This window comes from Micromesistius poutassou (genome assembly GCF_964030765.1).
Source record: "Micromesistius poutassou genome assembly, chromosome: 3".
Taxonomy (NCBI): Eukaryota; Metazoa; Chordata; class Actinopteri; order Gadiformes; family Gadidae; genus Micromesistius; species Micromesistius poutassou.
The window spans coordinates 3056668-3073578 of record NC_140273.1 but is presented as its reverse complement, the minus strand read 5'-3'; the positions used below and the strand labels follow the sequence as shown (position 1 = coordinate 3073578).

General features: G+C 50.9%; 1 protein-coding gene across 1 annotated transcript; it reads right to left on the bottom strand.

Annotated features, from left to right (window-relative positions):
- Positions 1-16101, bottom strand: wdr19 (WD repeat domain 19). The gene is made up of 36 exons (XM_084464904.1): positions 16020-16101; positions 15657-15748; positions 15485-15550; positions 15259-15384; positions 14960-15075; positions 14273-14388; positions 13782-13862; positions 13561-13673; positions 13061-13234; positions 12903-12973; positions 12474-12646; positions 12119-12239; positions 11450-11556; positions 11117-11236; positions 10695-10850; positions 10354-10501; positions 8802-9024; positions 8337-8496; positions 7957-8067; positions 7619-7728; positions 7297-7354; positions 6523-6669; positions 5920-6002; positions 5464-5547; positions 5068-5214; positions 4518-4642; positions 4111-4220; positions 3937-4005; positions 3515-3592; positions 3174-3270; positions 2840-2964; positions 2308-2389; positions 1544-1694; positions 1088-1211; positions 319-395; positions 1-205 (listed from the first exon to the last, which is right to left on the bottom strand). The coding sequence occupies exons 1-36, from the start codon at positions 16023-16025 to the stop codon at positions 91-93; spliced, it is 4062 nt and encodes a 1353-aa protein (XP_084321030.1). The 5' UTR covers positions 16026-16101; the 3' UTR covers positions 1-90.
- Positions 16102-16911: the final 810 nt, after the last annotated feature.

Sequence of the window (16911 nt, the reverse complement as noted above, 5' to 3'; positions counted from 1 at the left end):
TAACGACATTTCAATATACATTCACACCCATACAAAACCATCAGTGACATTTAACAAGAGTACACAGCTGTGTGTGTGTGTGTTTTAATGTCACGGCTCCACTTCCTGAGGCTGTAAGTAACCGGAGCAATCTGGGACCTTCTTCACCTGGTTGGCCGTCAGCGTCTCGGAGCACATGGGGCAAACGCTCTCCGTCTCCAACAACCTACAGACAAGACGGGCGCAGTCACATCCCCTTCGTTAAGAGATCACATGACTTGATAGCAGGGAACGATGGAGACGCTGCATGAGGTGTGTGTGTGAGAGAGAGAGACTCACAGAACAAATTGCGAGTAGAGCGCAGGGAATTCACAGTGAGGACACACGGCCCAGTCCTCTTTCAGCATGTGACGACCCTGGCAACACACAACACGGAAACACAAACATTCAGTCGACTCTTTTGAGACGTGAAATGCCATCTGGACAGCATCTCGTTGTTTACCGTAAGACGACGGTGTTGAGTGAAACGTTAATCCACGGCTCTGTACGCACAGACACGGAGCTTAAAGATACATACATATACACCGAACCACGGCTACCAGCCGAGCTCCGCTGGTGTCTCCTACACTAGGCCGGGGTCAGCTGGCTCATGCCTGGCTAGGGGACCAGGTGGTGCTGGCAGAGGGGTCACAGTGCCCCTGGGGTCCTATGTGACACGTCATTTGCACTCTGGAGGACAGCCCCGTGCAGGAGCAGGCCTCTCAGAGGGAACGTTAAAAGGTGACATATCATACCACCAGGTGGTATAACATGTGATTAGCCGCTACAAGCCGTTTTGAAAATCTGCCTCTTCTGACATCACAAGTCCGCCTAGACGTGTGCTGGATAGATCAGTCTACCGGCCTACCCCGTGGACTGTAGCAAACGTTGCTCATCTATCCGTCACACATCTAGGCGGACACGCCCACTTGTGATGTCAGAAGAGGCCGATTTTCAAAACGGCTTGTAACGGCTAATCACACTCACACCTGGTGTAGTGATATGTCACCTTTAAACCAAGGTCTAGACCCCCACTCGCTATATAAAGGCAGTGAAACGCGGTGGTTACCGTGGCGATGCAGTAGGGCAGGTTGTTCTTGCAGGAGCTGCACATCAGCTCGTTCTGGGGCAGCTGGGCTCCGCAGAAGGGGCAGGGCGTGGTCTCCTCCTCCAGCTCGGACGTGTCCGGCCGCCTGCAGGGGGGACACACAGCGCTCCTCGTCAGTTCCTCACCTTCAGCCCTTCATCACAGCTACAGTCTCAAAGGGCTTCACAGGCCAGACATGTACGGCACCCCCCCTGACCCTAGGCCCCCCCCCTTAATTAGCAAGGAGTGAGTGGGCCCCCAGAGTGGGGGCTTCCCTCCTTCCAGGGATGATCAGGAGTGCAATGGGGGCCATAATTGACATACAGACACACATACACACACACAAGCAAAACATTTCAAATGGGTGACGGTGTGAGGCGGACTGAGATGCAGCGGTCCGCTCAGCCCGGTCACACAGGGGGGGGGGGCGCTCCTCACCGGACCATGGCCTCCAGCTTCTTGCGGTACTTGGCGTCGATCTTGTTGCGGTACTCGGGCCTCATCAGCATGGCGGCGAAGCTGAAGGCGGAGTTCTTCAGGCCGGCGCGGTGGCACTCGATGACCGCCGACGTCAGGATGGGGACGATGTCTGTGGGGGGATCACATGATGACGTGTCACGGCGCTGTTCCTCACAGCGGACACATGGACGCACGCACACAACGTGTACGATGAAGAGATGTCAAACGATCACTAGCTCTCCACTACGATGTTACGATGTTCTTCATGACTCTGCATGAGCGCAGGGTCAGGCTGCATCGTATCGTCTCACACATAAGACAAGTTTATATCTGGGTGAATTTAAGGGGCGTTTCATTTTTCTTACACTTCATATTTGTTTTGTGCTGGAGGCGATGGGATTGGCTATTGGCGAGCAAACAAGACCTCGGGCCCAGCAGTGGTAAACTGGAAAAGTGTGTCGAGGTTTCAAGCCAACACTGTGTCGAAACACAGTTATTGAAAGGTTTCATTATGTAGTGTGTGTATTTGTGCATTTTGTGTACAATGTATTTCTTCTTGTGAGGAAATCCATTCACTAGGTGGAGGAACCTTTCAAAAAGATCTCTAACACAACATGAGGACCTTTTCCTTCAGGCCCAGACCCCAGGTTCCCCCCCCCCCCCCCAGGAGTCCTGCTGTCCCCCAGTGGGACTGCTGGGCCCGAGATGACAGTGCAAACCGTGCACCGCTGATGTGAACTCACGTGCGGGGAACTTGCTGATGTTGTTGCTGACGCGGATGAGCATGCGCGCCCCCTTCAGGTGGTCTCCCCTCTTCACGTGGATCTGAGGAACACACACGGCGACAGCACGCTTAACACCTGTCACCTGTTTCACTCACACACACACACACACACACACACACACACACACACACACACACACACACACACACACACACACACACACACACACACACACACACACACACACACACAGTCCTTCTGACCTGGGGGGTCTCAGGTTGTAAATCCAGCAAAGCAGGATTTGTTTTGAACCTTAAAAAATAGAAAATCTTTTAATCTTTTAAATTGTGTAAATCAATTAATAGAACAAATCCAACAAAACATTTTCAAAAAACATGACTGGCAGAGAGACAGATGGAGAGCCGAGTTTAGAGAGAGAGAGATGGAGGGAGAGCCAATTTAGAGAAAGACCGAGATAGAGGGAGAGCAGCGTTAAGAGAGAGACAGACAGGGAGGGAGAGCAGAGTTTGGAGAGAGCAGCTCAGCGGACCTTGACCAGTATGTAGGAGTGGAGGACCATGAGGTTGGTCCCCATCTCTGCCGGGATCTTGATCTTCTGGGTCTGCAGCTCCGTGTACATGCTGAACAGCACGTCATGGGCGTTACGGTAGTTCCCTGAGGAGAGGAGAGTATGCGGTTCATGAGGTCGTCATTACAGCATGAACTGTTATTCATTCAGCAAGCGTTTTGAAACTGAAGTCAAATGATATCCCCAATAAATTAAACATGTTGACACTTCCGCTGGTGTGTGCGTGCGTGTGCGTGTGTGTGTGTGCGCGTGTGTGTGTGTGCGTGCGTGCGTGCCCGTGTGTGTGCGTGTGTACCTGCACACTGCTCCTCCCTGGCGATGATGATGGCCGCCCGGGCCGCCTCCTGGTACCTCTGCAGCGCCATGTACATACGGAACAGGTACTTTGCGTCCTGGGAACAGGAAATGAGGTCATAGGTCAGCTTCCTGTCTCTTTGGCATCTGGATGCACTTTTTGATTGTCTGTCTTTTGTCAGCGACTTCACACAGTTAGTTACGGTTAGTTATTAGTATGGAGTACCTGTATATAGAGAGTTATTAGAGTACTGGTATAGACAGGGTTAGGGTTAGTTATTACAGAGTTAGGGTTAGTGACTAGGGTTAGGGTTAGCATGGAGTACAATGTTTGGTGTTTACCTTGGGCATGCCGTCGCTCTCCCCCATCAGGTAATCAATCAGCTGATTGGTCAGAGACATGTCCTGGGCCTGGCCCACCTGGAACACACACACACACACACACACACACACACAGACCCTTAGTAAACCCTTAGGGCTTATGGTTCCACGTCGACACAACGCAAGGGGGTTTTATGGACCCGTTAAGTCCTTGTGGACCCTCCTTGCGTCCGCCGCAAGCGCTTGACGCGCGCCTCCCAAAAAATTGAACATTGCGTCGAGGCAACGCAGCAGCAAGGGCTGTGATTGGTCCGTTCACTAAAACTCGACGCAGAACCAAAACGAGGTTCGCGACTGCGTCAAAGCGTCTGCGTGGTCGTGGAACCATAACCGGGCCCTTTACTCAGTGTTAGCCAGACGGACGGACCTCCAGACAGACGTACCGTCTCGATGGCCATCTCGATGGCCAGGCTGTCGTCAGCGTTGGGGCACTGCAGGAAGTGCTTCAGGGCCTGGGACAGAGGGGGAGACGGGGGGGGGGGGGTGAGTACGGACGGGTGGACGGAGCAGGAGGCAGGTGAATGAGTGAGGAGGGGGAGGGGGGGGGGGGGGCCTACCCTGCTGTGCTGGCCGCACTTGAGGAAGAAGCGTCCCGCCTCCAGGTGCTTCTTCAGGCCCTCGAAGTACAGAGCGATGCTGTGGTAGTCCTCCTGGGTGGCGTCCGGGCCTGCACGCCGCCCCCGCCGAAACACACACACACACACACGCACACACTTGTTTTATGCATCATTACAATTGCTTTCATCTCGATTTTCCAGTTACAGGCAGAGGCACACACGCACAGACACATGTGGCGAGCACGCCGCACACACACACACACACACACACACACACACACACACACACACACACACACACACACACACACACACACACACACACACACACACACACACAAATTGCTTTCATCTCGATTTTCCAGTTACAGGCAGAGGCACGTGCACACCCACGTGCGCACACACACCGATGATGTCGGCGTAGACGTCCATCTGGCCGTGCTGCTGCGCCAGCTGGAAGGCTTCGTCGTTGCACTGAGACAACACCAGGAACTGGATGGCTGAGCCGTAGTCACTGAGCCTCAGGAAGAACCTGGAGAGCACGCACACACACGCACACGCGCACACACACACACACACAGTATTGGAGCTCAGCCATCAGGTGTGTGTGCCAGAGAACAGATGTGATACAGTACATCGCCCGTTTTTGGCTGATGTGCTTTCTCTTACAGCGACACCACATCTTGGGCAAGAAGATGTTGATTCAAGTCCACACACATATAACGGATACAACAGATACAAACTCAAAAAAAAAAACTGGACTACAATTATAATAAATGCATGAATTAATAATCCTCTAAAATTGCATTCTGCATTTGTGTTGTCGTTGTTGTCGTGCTCAGCTAAGCTCTATTTGAAGAGCTTGTGTTTGCAGTGGTGTGTATGAGCAGCGTGGCTGGGTGCAGAGCGCTGATTGTTTGTGTGCACATTCATGGATCACTGATCCCACGGTCAGACCTGGCCACCATCTTGGCTCCGTCTATGCTCTGCGTTTCCCTGACGACGCGGACCGCCTCCTCCGGGCTGTTGAGGTGGTCCAGTAGCACCCTGATCATGTTGTCCCAGTCCTTAGCGCTCTCATAGGCCAGGGCAGCCTCCTTATACCTGACACACACACACACAAGAACACAGGGAGAGAGAGAGAGAGAGAGAGAGAGAGAGAGAGAGAGAGAGAGAGAGAGAGAGAGAGAGAGAGAGAGAGAGAGAGAGAGAGAGAGAGAGAGAGAGAGAGACACACAATAAATGTTAGGTATAATAACAGAGATGTGGAAGTCAGAGATCTACTTTGTCTTACAAATGTTACTGACTCCATCACATTAAAGTATGTGTAAGTATCACATTAAACCCTCTCACCTGCTGTCCGCCTCCTTGGCCCTGGCGTACTGCAGGTGGATCTTAGGAGAGCTGACCTGGGGCAGCAGCTCCCCCACCTTGGCCCTGAGGAGACAGAGTCCCATGAGCTCATGAACACACCCCCCGCTGCTCTGAGAGCTGCGACCCAGCCGGACCACGTTTAAATCGGGGTTCGAAGCCTTTATGTTCGCCTTCCCCTCCCGCTAGACCATAAGGCACACTCATTGTTTTATTGAAATGTCTTCAATGCATTATTTTCAATCCTGTCATCATGTGTTTTATTTATTATTTTTTAAATCCAGCTATTCAATGTGTTTTATGCCCTCGGGTTTTATGACATGTTTTGTCCATGAAGCACATTGAGTGTACCTTGTGTATGAAAGGCGCTCTATAAATAGACTCGCCTTTATGTTGAGAGTGGGAGTGAGAGAGAGATGTGAGAGACGTGAGCCTCACCAGTTTTTGCAGCGGATGTAAACGGAGGCAGCCTTGTCGTAGTACTGGCCTTTCTCGTAGAGCTGAGCCGCCTCAGAGAATTGCTGCAGGGTTAACGCAGGAGTGCATAAGCGGTAGAGTATAAGTTGAGGTAATGAGGACATCAAATATCATTTGTTCGCGTGATCAGGCCCCTGTAGGGGTGTCATCTTATCCTCTTCGGGGGCTGCATTTTACAGAGCTATTAGGTCATTTCGTTTCGGAGCATTTCTATCCAAAGACTCTTGCAGGTAGAGTCGGGCATCTTTTCAAAAGGGTGCCTAAGGCAGGATTCAGACGATTCATGAACATCCATTTAACCCAGAACCCCTGGCCACTACCCTACACCTGGGCCTCCTTACCTGGATCACAATGAACCAGTCATTGAGATGAACCTGGACTTTGTGGTGAGTGACAGCAGGAGGTTGTGGGCTGTGTGTATGGAGCCCTGGTGAGTGACAGGCTGTGTGTACGGAGCCCTGGTGAGTGACAGCAAGAGGCTGTGTGTATGGAGCCCTGTTGAGTGACAGCAAGAGGCTGTGGGCTGTGTGTATGGAGCCCTGGTGAGTGACAGGTGGGGGTCACCTTCATGCCCTCCAGGATGGCTCCACACTCCTTCTTCAGGCTCCTGCTGGGGTGCTGGATGGCCTGGGCCGCGCCCCTCCGGATGTCCCCCATCCGGATGGAGGCCCGGGCCACGCCCGCCTGGCACGCCTCGTCATGCTCCTGGAACTATGGGGGGAGAGGGGGAGGGACGGGGGGGAGGGACGGGGGGGAGGGATGGGGGGAGACGGCGCGAGACACAAGAACATTAACGGCTCCCAGTCTGTTTATAGACACACTTCAGTCAAGGAGCAGGAAGTGACATCAATGACTGCTGACGTCTGCAGCCTGACGGCTGACGCCGTCATTGACGTCACTTCCTGCTCCTTGACTGAAGTGTGTCTATAAACAGATGCAGCTGAAGCAAGTAGTTCAAGGACTTTGTAGACGACCGATGGGGTGAAGACGCAGAATTGCGTTAAAAGGTGACATATTATACCACCAGGTGTGAGTTTGATTTAGCCGTTACAACCCGTTTTGAAACCCGCTCTTCTGACATCACAAGTGGGCGTGCCCGCCACCTAGATGTACGAAGGACAGACAAGCAACGTTTGCTACAGTCCACCGGGGTAGGCCGGTAGACTAAATCTATCCAGCACACATCTAGGTGGCCACTTGTGATGTCAAAAGAGGTTAATCACGCTCACACCTGGTGGTACAATATGTCACCTTTAAAGTAGAAACAACACACTGCCATACTAATCAAGCCGTCTCACTTCTCTGCCCTGAGTCAGCCTCTGACCGGCGGGGACGTACCTTGCCGTCCTGGGTCAGGCCTTTCTCGTAGTGCGCCAGAGCGTTGACGTAGTCTCCGCTACGCGACGAAGGGGACCGAGGGAGAGGGAGGCGTGTGAGATGGTAGCATGCGACACCTGACCCCCACCCATGCACCCGAGATTTTCTGCATTTTGTTTCATTGTTTTTTTTCTTTTCTATATGTATTATCTATGATGTAGAGTGTCTTTGGGTGACCTCCAAAAAAGCGCTATATATAAACCCTATAAATTCTTCTTCTTCTTCTTCTGGTGTCTGTGAGGCGTGGGTACTGAGGGCCGTGTGCGGCAGTGGGTCTCCTCACATGAACTCCAGGTGGACGGCGTACTCCTTGGAGATGAAGGGGATCTGGTCCTCAGCCAGTCTCTTGGCCAGCAGCAGGGCGCTGTCCCAGTGCAGAAGGTCCCGCCTCATCTGGAGCACACACACACGGGTTGGGTTGGTCCCAGAAGTGGGGCGGGACTACCCAGCTGCCGTGTGTGTGTGTGTCTCTGTGTTTGTCTGTGTGTCTCTGTGTGTGTGTGTGTGTGTGTGTGTGTGTGTGTCTCTGTGTGTGTGTGTGTGTGTGTGTGTGTGTGTGTCTCTGTGTGTGTGTGTGTGTGTGTGTGTGTGTGTGTGTGTGTGTGTGTGTGTGTGTGTTACCTCCAGGGCAGCCACAGGGCAGCTGGAGGACAGATACAGGTCCTGTGCCAGGTTGTAGTCGTTCAGAAACATGGCCAGGTGTCCCGCCAGGAGATTCCTGTCCTCTATACCCTTCACACACACACACACACACACACACACACACACACACACACACACACACACACACACACACACACACACACACACACACACACACACACACACACACACACACACACGGTTAGCAAATAGAAAATGAAGGTAAACATTTTTCCTGGATGTTGGGTGTCTATGTATCTACATGTGTGTGTGTATATATATCAACGTGTGTGTGTGTGTGTGCGTGTGCGTGTGCGTGTGTGTGTGTGTATCTACATGTGTGTGTGTGTGTGTGTTACCTGGATGTCCTGCAGGGACAGCACCATGCCTACGTTGCCGCTGGAGCGGAACACCTGGATGGCCAGCTCCACCTCCATGTGGACCAGACAGGCCCGGCCCAGCTCCGCCCAGTCCTCAGCACCGCCCCCGCCCTGACACAGGTCCCAGGCCTCAGGGAACCTGGGTGGTGGAGGACACACACACACACACACACACACACACACACACACACACACACACACACACACACACACACACACACACAGAGGGGTTTGTCGACACATTGCTCAACGATGATCATTGGGAATCGCACCCAGAACCTTTGATCTGGGAGTCTAACACCCTAACAACCGGACTCTCCTCGCCCCCCCACCCCCCCCAATCCATTAAACTGGGTAAGGGTTCCGAACACGCTACGTCAAAGGGCGGCGTTGTAGGAGGGGCCCGACCACCCGTCCCACATCATAACGACCGACGCGCCTCACCTCTTGAGCAGCAGGGCCTGGGCAAGCAGCGCGCTCCTCTCCGGGGCCTCCAGCGGCGGGGGGCCCTCGGAGGGGGGGGTGGGGTTGAGGAAGGCGTGGGTGCTGAGCGCCACCTCGCTGGTCTTGCCGCTGGGCGTCTGGCAGGTGAGCTCTCCGTTGTACAGCAGCAGGGGCTTCAGGGAGAAGGGCAGGGCCGTGCTGCCCACCAGGGCCACCTGGGGGCCTGGGACACAGAGGCAGGGGGGGGGGACACAGGGGCCCGTCATCCACAGGGGACTGGCAGCGGATTCACATACAGGTCTTGAGGGAGCAGGTCAGAGGTCAGGGCGTCCAGGATGAATGGGGGACATGGGGGGGGGGGCGGGGATCAAACCCAGTACCCTTAAGCTGGCGGTCAAACACCCTAACTTTTAACCTATCCAGGCTCCCCCGGGATAGGTGGGGGAGAGAGAGAGAGAGAGAGAGAGAGAGATAGAGAGAGAGAGAGAGAGAGAGAGAGAGAGAGAGAGAGACCAGAAGTTAAAAAAGAGCAGAGTGAAGTGGGAGTGAGAGGGTTGTGAAGTGAAGGGCTTCACATGCACATGAGACACACTCCTTAATAGATAGAATAGAGTGTGTCTGCAGGGCGTGTGCGTACCGTAGGGGGTGGTTGTGTGTGTGTGTGTGGTGTGACGGTTCCCTGTATATTGTGTTATAGTACTTTGTCATTTGCACTCTTAGGTTCTATGGTTATTGGTTATGGGTTGTTGTAGTTTGTTTTGTCCCCTAATCATTCTGTTGTCTATTTGTTTCTAGGACTGGGGAGCAGTGACATAATTGATTGGCAATTGGCGTACACCTGGGCCCGGGTGCCAACGCCCTATAAAAGCCTGCTTCCCCAGTCCTTCCTTCCTTGCTGCTCTCTGTTAATTTCATTTCCTTTTCAGCTCCACAGCCATGCACACCTTTCAACACTTCTGTGGAAACAACACACACATATAATCCACTCATGCCTACACACTCCACACCACTGATTTACTGACTTCCACATCCCATATTTTGAATAATGATTTCAACACTTAAATTAGTTTATTTAATAAATACTTATTTTGTTTGGAAAACTGTTGTCTCCCATCGTTTTTGTTGTGTAGCTTGGCGCCCCTAGGCCAGGTGCATAACAAAATGGGGGCTCGTCCATTACAAGTAGTTGGTTTGTGCAGTGAGTTTGGAGCGTCAATTTAGTCTCCCTCCTGTATTGGTTTGTGCCACACTTTGGTTTTGTGAATGGAGTGACGGTATTTGGGAATCTTTCTGGGGGGTTCCTTCATTCCATTGTTTGGTCAACAGTCCGGTGAGTAGACAAAGCAATGTTGCTTGTTATTCGGATTTTGGGGAGATGCAGTTAATTGCTATGAGTTGAATTAATCTGTGTAGATTTGAGTTAATTTGATTAGGTTTGGTTATTTCAGTTACAGTACAGTAGCTGTTTGGTTAATTTTGTTTGGGGAGTTGTTTATTCCTGGTAGTTGCACGCTTATTGTTTAATACGAGTGTCCCTGGTAGGTGCGCGTACCGTGGACGGTGGTCTTGTGCAGGGCGTAGGTGTAGACCTTGTCGTCGTCATAAGCCACGAACACGCCGCGATCGGCCGGCCAGTTCTCCCACAGCACCCCCGTGATGGTGGGGGAGAAGCTGGGCAGCTCCACGCAGGAGTCTGTGGCCTGGTGGGGACACACACACACACACACACACACACGATTCATTTCTCTGTATTTTATAGATACCTGCACTTTTAAATCAAACATTCGTCCCCAAACAGTACTCTTTGTTTTCACATCTGTTCTGATTTGTTGTTTTTTCTGCGTTCATATCTAGGGGTTGTAGGTGCGAGTCTCGTTGCCGTGGGCTACTGACGTTGCCGGGCGACAGCAGGAAGCCTCCGTTCTTGTCGTCGATGAAGAGGAGCCGAGTGCCGTTGGGGTCGGGGAACACCTTCCTCACGCCCAGCGTGTGCTTGTAGCTGCTCACCGCCTGCAGGTCCTCCAGCAACACGCACACCACACTGCCCGACTGGGGGGGGACACACAGGGACACAGTGAGAGACATACAGAGAGACAGTGAGAGACACAGAGAGAGACACAGAGAGAGACAGTGAGAGACAGAGAGACATACAGTGAGAGAGAGACAGAGACACAAAGAGACATATTGAGAGACACAGATAGACAGAGAGACACACAGATACAGACACAAAGTGAGACATAGAGAGACACAGACACAATGAGACAGAGGGAGGAGAGGAGCAGAGAGGAGCAGAGAGGAGAGGGGAGAAGTCCTACATCAGTGCCGTAGTACAGCAGGTCAGCGGTGAGGGCGTGGCAGAGGATGCGACCCTGAGTGCGCTCGTCCTCCGGGAACAGCTTCATCTGCTTCTTCTCGTCATGCTCGTCTCGTTCGATCTAAAAAGACACACACACACACACACACACACACACACACACACACACACACACACACACACACACACACACACACACACACACACACACACACACACACACACACACACACACACACACAGTTAGACTCCATTTGATTTGCTACGGTGGCAGTAAAAGCTCAAGCCGACTGCCTGCCTCTAAATTCAAGGTTCTTTGCATCCAGACACCAACCATGTGCAGCTGCACCTTCCCCTCCAGCAGGGCAGCAGCGTAGTCCGCACTGAGGCACATGCTGGCCACGGTCCCCAGGTACTCCACGTCCTTCAGCCGGCTGAACCCTGGGGACCCACCGTCAGGGGCTTTGAATGGCCGTACATGTGCATATGAAACTAGGGCTGTGCAATTAATCAAATTTACATCGTGATTTCGATTTGAGTCAAACGATCTCCAAACGAATATAATCGAGTTGAAACTATATAAATATATATATTTTTTATGTTTATACATATGTCGTTTTTTTTTTTTTTTTTACAGCTGTACATTATTTTAGATTTGAATATTTTTAATTTGAACATTTTGTGTCTTTTTAAGGGAAGATTTCAATGTTCTCAGTTACCGTAGTTAGTGTTTTTTTTGAAGAGAAATGCTGAATAAATGCATCATGTTTTCAAACTCAAAAACAATCGTTTGAATAATCGTGATTATTCAATATTGACCAAAATAATCGTGACTATGATTCTTTCAATAATCAAGCAGCCCTTTATGAACCCTCACACACTGGGGGTATAAAGGGGCCGTCTAGCACACATGCCCCAGGATGGCTCCGTGTGGACCTGCTGTTGGTCAGCGGGGAGGTTGCAGATGGACACACCAACTTGAAAGGTTAAGCGGAACACATACCAGCCTCCTGGTCCAGCAAGGCGTAGAACCAGGCTCTGTTGTTCATCCCCACCGCTACATGGTAGGGCCCCACCGCGATGAACGTGGGCTCCACCTCCACCTCTATGGCCATGGGGGCCTCCTGAGGGCCACACACACACATAACAGTGAATAACCTACAGCTGTGTCTTTAACTGTTACAGACACCGTGGTGGGGCTGGTGCTTAATGTTCTGGTGAGACTGTGTGTATGTGTGTGTCAATGTGTCTGTGTGTGCGCGTGTCTGTATCTGTGCGTGCGTGCATGCGGTGTGTCTGTGTGTGCATGTCTGTGTTTCTATCTGTTCGTCCGTGCGTGCGTGCGTGCCGGTCCTCACCCCCTCCACTGGGTTGGCCACGGTGACCTCCAGCAGGGAGGTGAGGTAGGCCAGCCGCGTGCCGAAGCTGTCCCCCAGGATGGGCAGCTTGGTGAGGAAGACGTGCAGGGTGCCCCTCTGGGTGGACACGGCCAGCAGCTGTCCGTCGTCTGTCCAGTTCAGCTGGTCCAGGCCTGGCCAGAGACACAGAAGGGGATGGGGGGAGGGCAGGTCCACCAGGGAGAGAGGGGAGGATAGTAGGGAGGGGATGATGGGGGGAGGGGAGAAAGTAAAACCCATAAGAAATAGCATGGGGATGGAGAGGAAAGGTTGTTAAAGATGAGCAGGGAAAAGGTTAGAATGAAGGGGATAAAACTTGGGAGATGAAGGAGATGAATAGTATAGTGAATAGTTTATTGAAGCGAACAACAGGATTAGGAGGGGTTCCACCTTTAGTCTCGTCATCCAAATGCACAATGTTGCTGATGTCTTTAAGCTCCGTCAGGTCGTGAATCTTAATGCTGAAAAGACAAAACAGCTTACCACTCTTCTCACACAGAAACATCTCAGTAGTGTGTGTGTGTGCGTGTGTGTGTGTGTCCCTCTACCTGTTGTCTCCACAGGAAGCAGCCTTGTTCAGGGACTGGGAGATGGCCACGCTGGTCAGGCTGTCCTTGTGGTTGTGGGCCTGGTACAGCTCCTGGCCGATCTCCCGGATGTGGGTGGAGATCACCACGAAGTAGCCGTGGGAGAAGCCAATCAGGATGTAGCCATCACCATACCTGGAGGGGGCGGGGTTTGTGAATTAGAACACGAGAGAGAAGAGAAGAGAAGAGAGAGAGAAGAGAAGAGAGAGAAGAGAGAGAGAAAGAGAGAGAAAAAAGAGAAAATAAAGAAATAGAAAATAAAGAAAGAGAAAAGAAAGAAAGAAAGAAAGAAAGAGAAAGAGCGAGACATACAGAGAGACAGAGAGACCGAGAGAGAGAGCGAGACAGACAGGGACAGCGAGAGAGAGAGAGCGAGACAGACAGACAGAGACAGCGAGAGATTGGGTTTGCTGAGGACATTCTGGTCATGTTGTTCTGGAGGCGTGCGCGTTGGGCAGTACCAGCGGTAGGAGACGATGCTGCCGTAGCGCGGCTGGAAGGCCAGCTCTATGGGGTTGTCCGGGTCGTTGAGGTTGAACAGGAAGAGCGTCTTCTTCCCCACGGACGCACTCACCTGGTGGGGGTGCAGAGGTCAGAGGTCAGAGTGTGTCGTGGTGCAGTACTGTATCGATGGCTCGAGTTATTCTCGTGGCGCAGCAGACCAGACCGAACCAAGACCCACAGTGCTCTCTCCCGGGGACGACCTCTCGTCCGTCTTCATCACGGAGAAGTACACGTCTGAAGGCTCGGCGCGCAGAGACGTCTGGCACCGCACGTCGACCAATGGGAGGGCAGAGAGAAGTCACACACACAAAATGTCTGTTGATTCATTTTTTTTCAGTTTCTTGGATTGTCTTGAATGAATAACAATTCATTTCCTCTGGAAGAACTACAAATCACAGTTGCAGCAGCGTGCTTTTGGGGAGACAGAAACGTCACATAGACGTCCTGTATGTAAGAACTGACGAGATGATCCGTAGCTACAAGCAAACCACTTCCACGTTCACCGGGACATTCATATTACCAGCGGATGTTGATAAAAAACTGGTAAAAAACTATCTGCGTGCAAGCAGACACACAAAAGCTTAAGGTGGGTTCACAAACATCATCAGAGCTGGGGGGGGGTCACAGGCACGAATCAGGTTTGGTACAGTCTGCGCTGTGGGGGTCTACCTGCCGGATGGTGTCCCCCTCATGGTTGCTAACGGTAACGGTGCGGTCGTCGCTGCCGAGAGCCAAGAGGTTGTGGGAGCTCCAGCACCCACATGTGATTCTCTTGGTGTGTTTACCTGAGGGACGTTGGGGGAGGACATGGAAAACTCAGCAAGGTAACCAAATAGTCATTCACCCGTATCTGTGTACTGTGGGTCTGTGGTTATACATTCAGTGTTGTTTGTGTTTCTTTGTGCGTGCATGCGTGTATCTATTTGTGTGTGTGTGTGTGTGTTTCTATGCATATGTGTGTGTGCGTGTGCGCGTGTGTGTGTGTATTTATAAAATGGGTGGCTTAAGTCAAGCGATCTGATTGGTTCCCAACTGTTGTATAATGAGGGTATACATAACAGCTAGACGTCCAATCAGTTTGCCGAGTTCCATATCACGCCTCGCCTAACTTTAACTGTTGTTTATTTATTTATGAAAGCAATTGCATAGTTCACTGAAGCCTAAAAATATGTTGATTGATGGAGAGGGTGGAAATGTTGTTTTTCCGGGAGTGAGCAAGGCGATGGAGAGAGGTCCAGGACACTAATGAAAGCAATAGGCACACGGTGAGTGAACTGCTCGATAATAGGCTAAATTGCCGGTGAACCAAACTACCGTGTGTGTTGGTGTGTATGTGTGTGTGTGTGTGTGTTTTACCCAGAACAGGTATCTTGCGTGAGGTCTGCTGGTTGTAGATCAATAAGTTTCCTTTTGCTGTTCCAACTGCCAACAGCGGAGTGGTCTTTGACCACAGGAGGAACGACATCTGATCTCTTGGTTGTGAAGAATGAATGTAAAACATACCATCAATACTACCATCCTTTAAAGGTTAATATAAATGAGAAATTGCAGAAAATGTGTACATTTGTAGACTTTATTTCTCCATGAATGCAATATCACCTTACATTGTGTAATTGCTTATTTGTTTTGTGTAATGTTATGCAGTGTTTCTCTACTTCATTCCACTGTCGATCTGTGACGTCTTGTTGACACTGGCGTCCCACAGGTAGATGGAGCTGGACTTCTCAGATATCACTGCGAGAATATCCCCATCCTTGTCCCAATCCATGGCCACACAATGCCTTCAAGAAAATGGAACTGATGAAGGACCTTTTGTGTGGTGGTTGGGTTGTTGGGTTTTGATTTCTTCGTTATTACGTAGGCATACGCCGGGATATTTACCCTGGTAGGCCGAGTTCATTCCTCTTCTGTCCATGTCTATCAAAAATCTTCACCGAGTTATCATTTCTGGGATAAATCAGAAGAATCACAAGATGTTTTACCTACTGCCGTCCTACTGACGGCACACATTGCATAGGAGCGTGACATGTTCACTCTGTCCCACTGAACTCACCCCGCGACAGCGATGTAGTTCCCGAGCGTCTTCTGCCACTTGTACAGCAGGCTGGACCCGGACCAGGCTTTCTCCGTGATGGTGAACACACGCTGCGGAGCAAACACATGACGGGTTACCTACCGTATTGTTCTGACGTGCCTTGGAAACACCCAGTACGAGATATGACTTATACCGCCTGCGCTTTAATCGCGTGTAGATAACAACAGTGGTTCTATGGGCTATCTCTGACAGCTAACTATTTAGCTTGCGATGCTTGCTAACGTGGGAGTAGTTTGATCATCGATCATTCTAACCGAACTGTGGACGTGATACATACAGTTCCACGTGTCAACTATGTTTTTTGTATTCGTTTCAACAAACCTTCATTTTGATTATATTTATTCGGCGCCCTTAACCGCACCAGTTAATCTGAGCATCTTCGCAGCAACAGTTGTGTGTTTCCCAGAATGCCTCAGTGTTAAGCGTCCGTAGTAGCGTTGTCTTAGCAACAGCGCTCAGCCAATGCGCTGCAGGCTAGCGCACTGAGCGGAATAAAGCAGGGTCCGCGTTTACAACCATTCCATCTTAACAGCCCGACAATGAATGAGGTGGAAATATATTTTAATCAACTACAACTTAATATCATCAGTGTCATATGTATGTATATATATATACATACATAGAGAGAGAGAGAGAGAGAGAGAGAGAGAGAGAGAGTGTGTGAGCGTGTGCGCGCGCGTACGTGCGTGCGTGCGTGCGTGTTGTGTCAAACCAATGACGTAGCCACCAACATTTCGAGAATATTTCAGGCCCCTCAATGTATTTGCAAGAGCTTATCAATGTTAAACGCTTGTGACGTGTTTCATGCTATTCACTAGAGGTCAGCATTGTGTAGTTTATAGTGGTAACGTTGCTGGCTTGTCAGGTTGTTCCACATTTTAATTATTGTTTGATGCAATGTCCAAGGGTGTTTGCATTAATGCATTTTGACATTCACAAGCAAGATGGTGTCATGGCCTGAAAAAAAAACCTCATATCTCCCGTCTCTCTGCAGCAATGGGCTGTGGAGCCTTCTTTGTTTGACCTTCCTGGTCAGATTATCACAGGGTAAGCATTTCTCCTCTACCAAAGACTGCTGTGCTGTACTGTCCATACTTCACCACCCCTCAAATCTCAAAACTCTCAAATATATATTTATCTTCCTCTTCTCTGCATCAACAACCTCTCTCTCCGTGAGTCTTCGCCCCCTCCCTTTTGATCTAACCTTGATTGG

What these genes read in the sequence shown, in the direction of transcription:
- wdr19 (XM_084464904.1), bottom strand. An exon ending in ACGCAAGATACCTGTTCTGG is followed by an intron (nt 14,389 to 14,959) that starts GTAAAACACACA and finishes AACGTCCCTCAG; the next exon opens with GTAAACACACCAAGAGAATC. An exon ending in GCCAAGGAGGCGGACAGCAG is followed by an intron (nt 5,215 to 5,463) that starts GTGAGAGGGTTT and finishes TGTGTGTGTCAG; the next exon opens with GTATAAGGAGGCTGCCCTGG.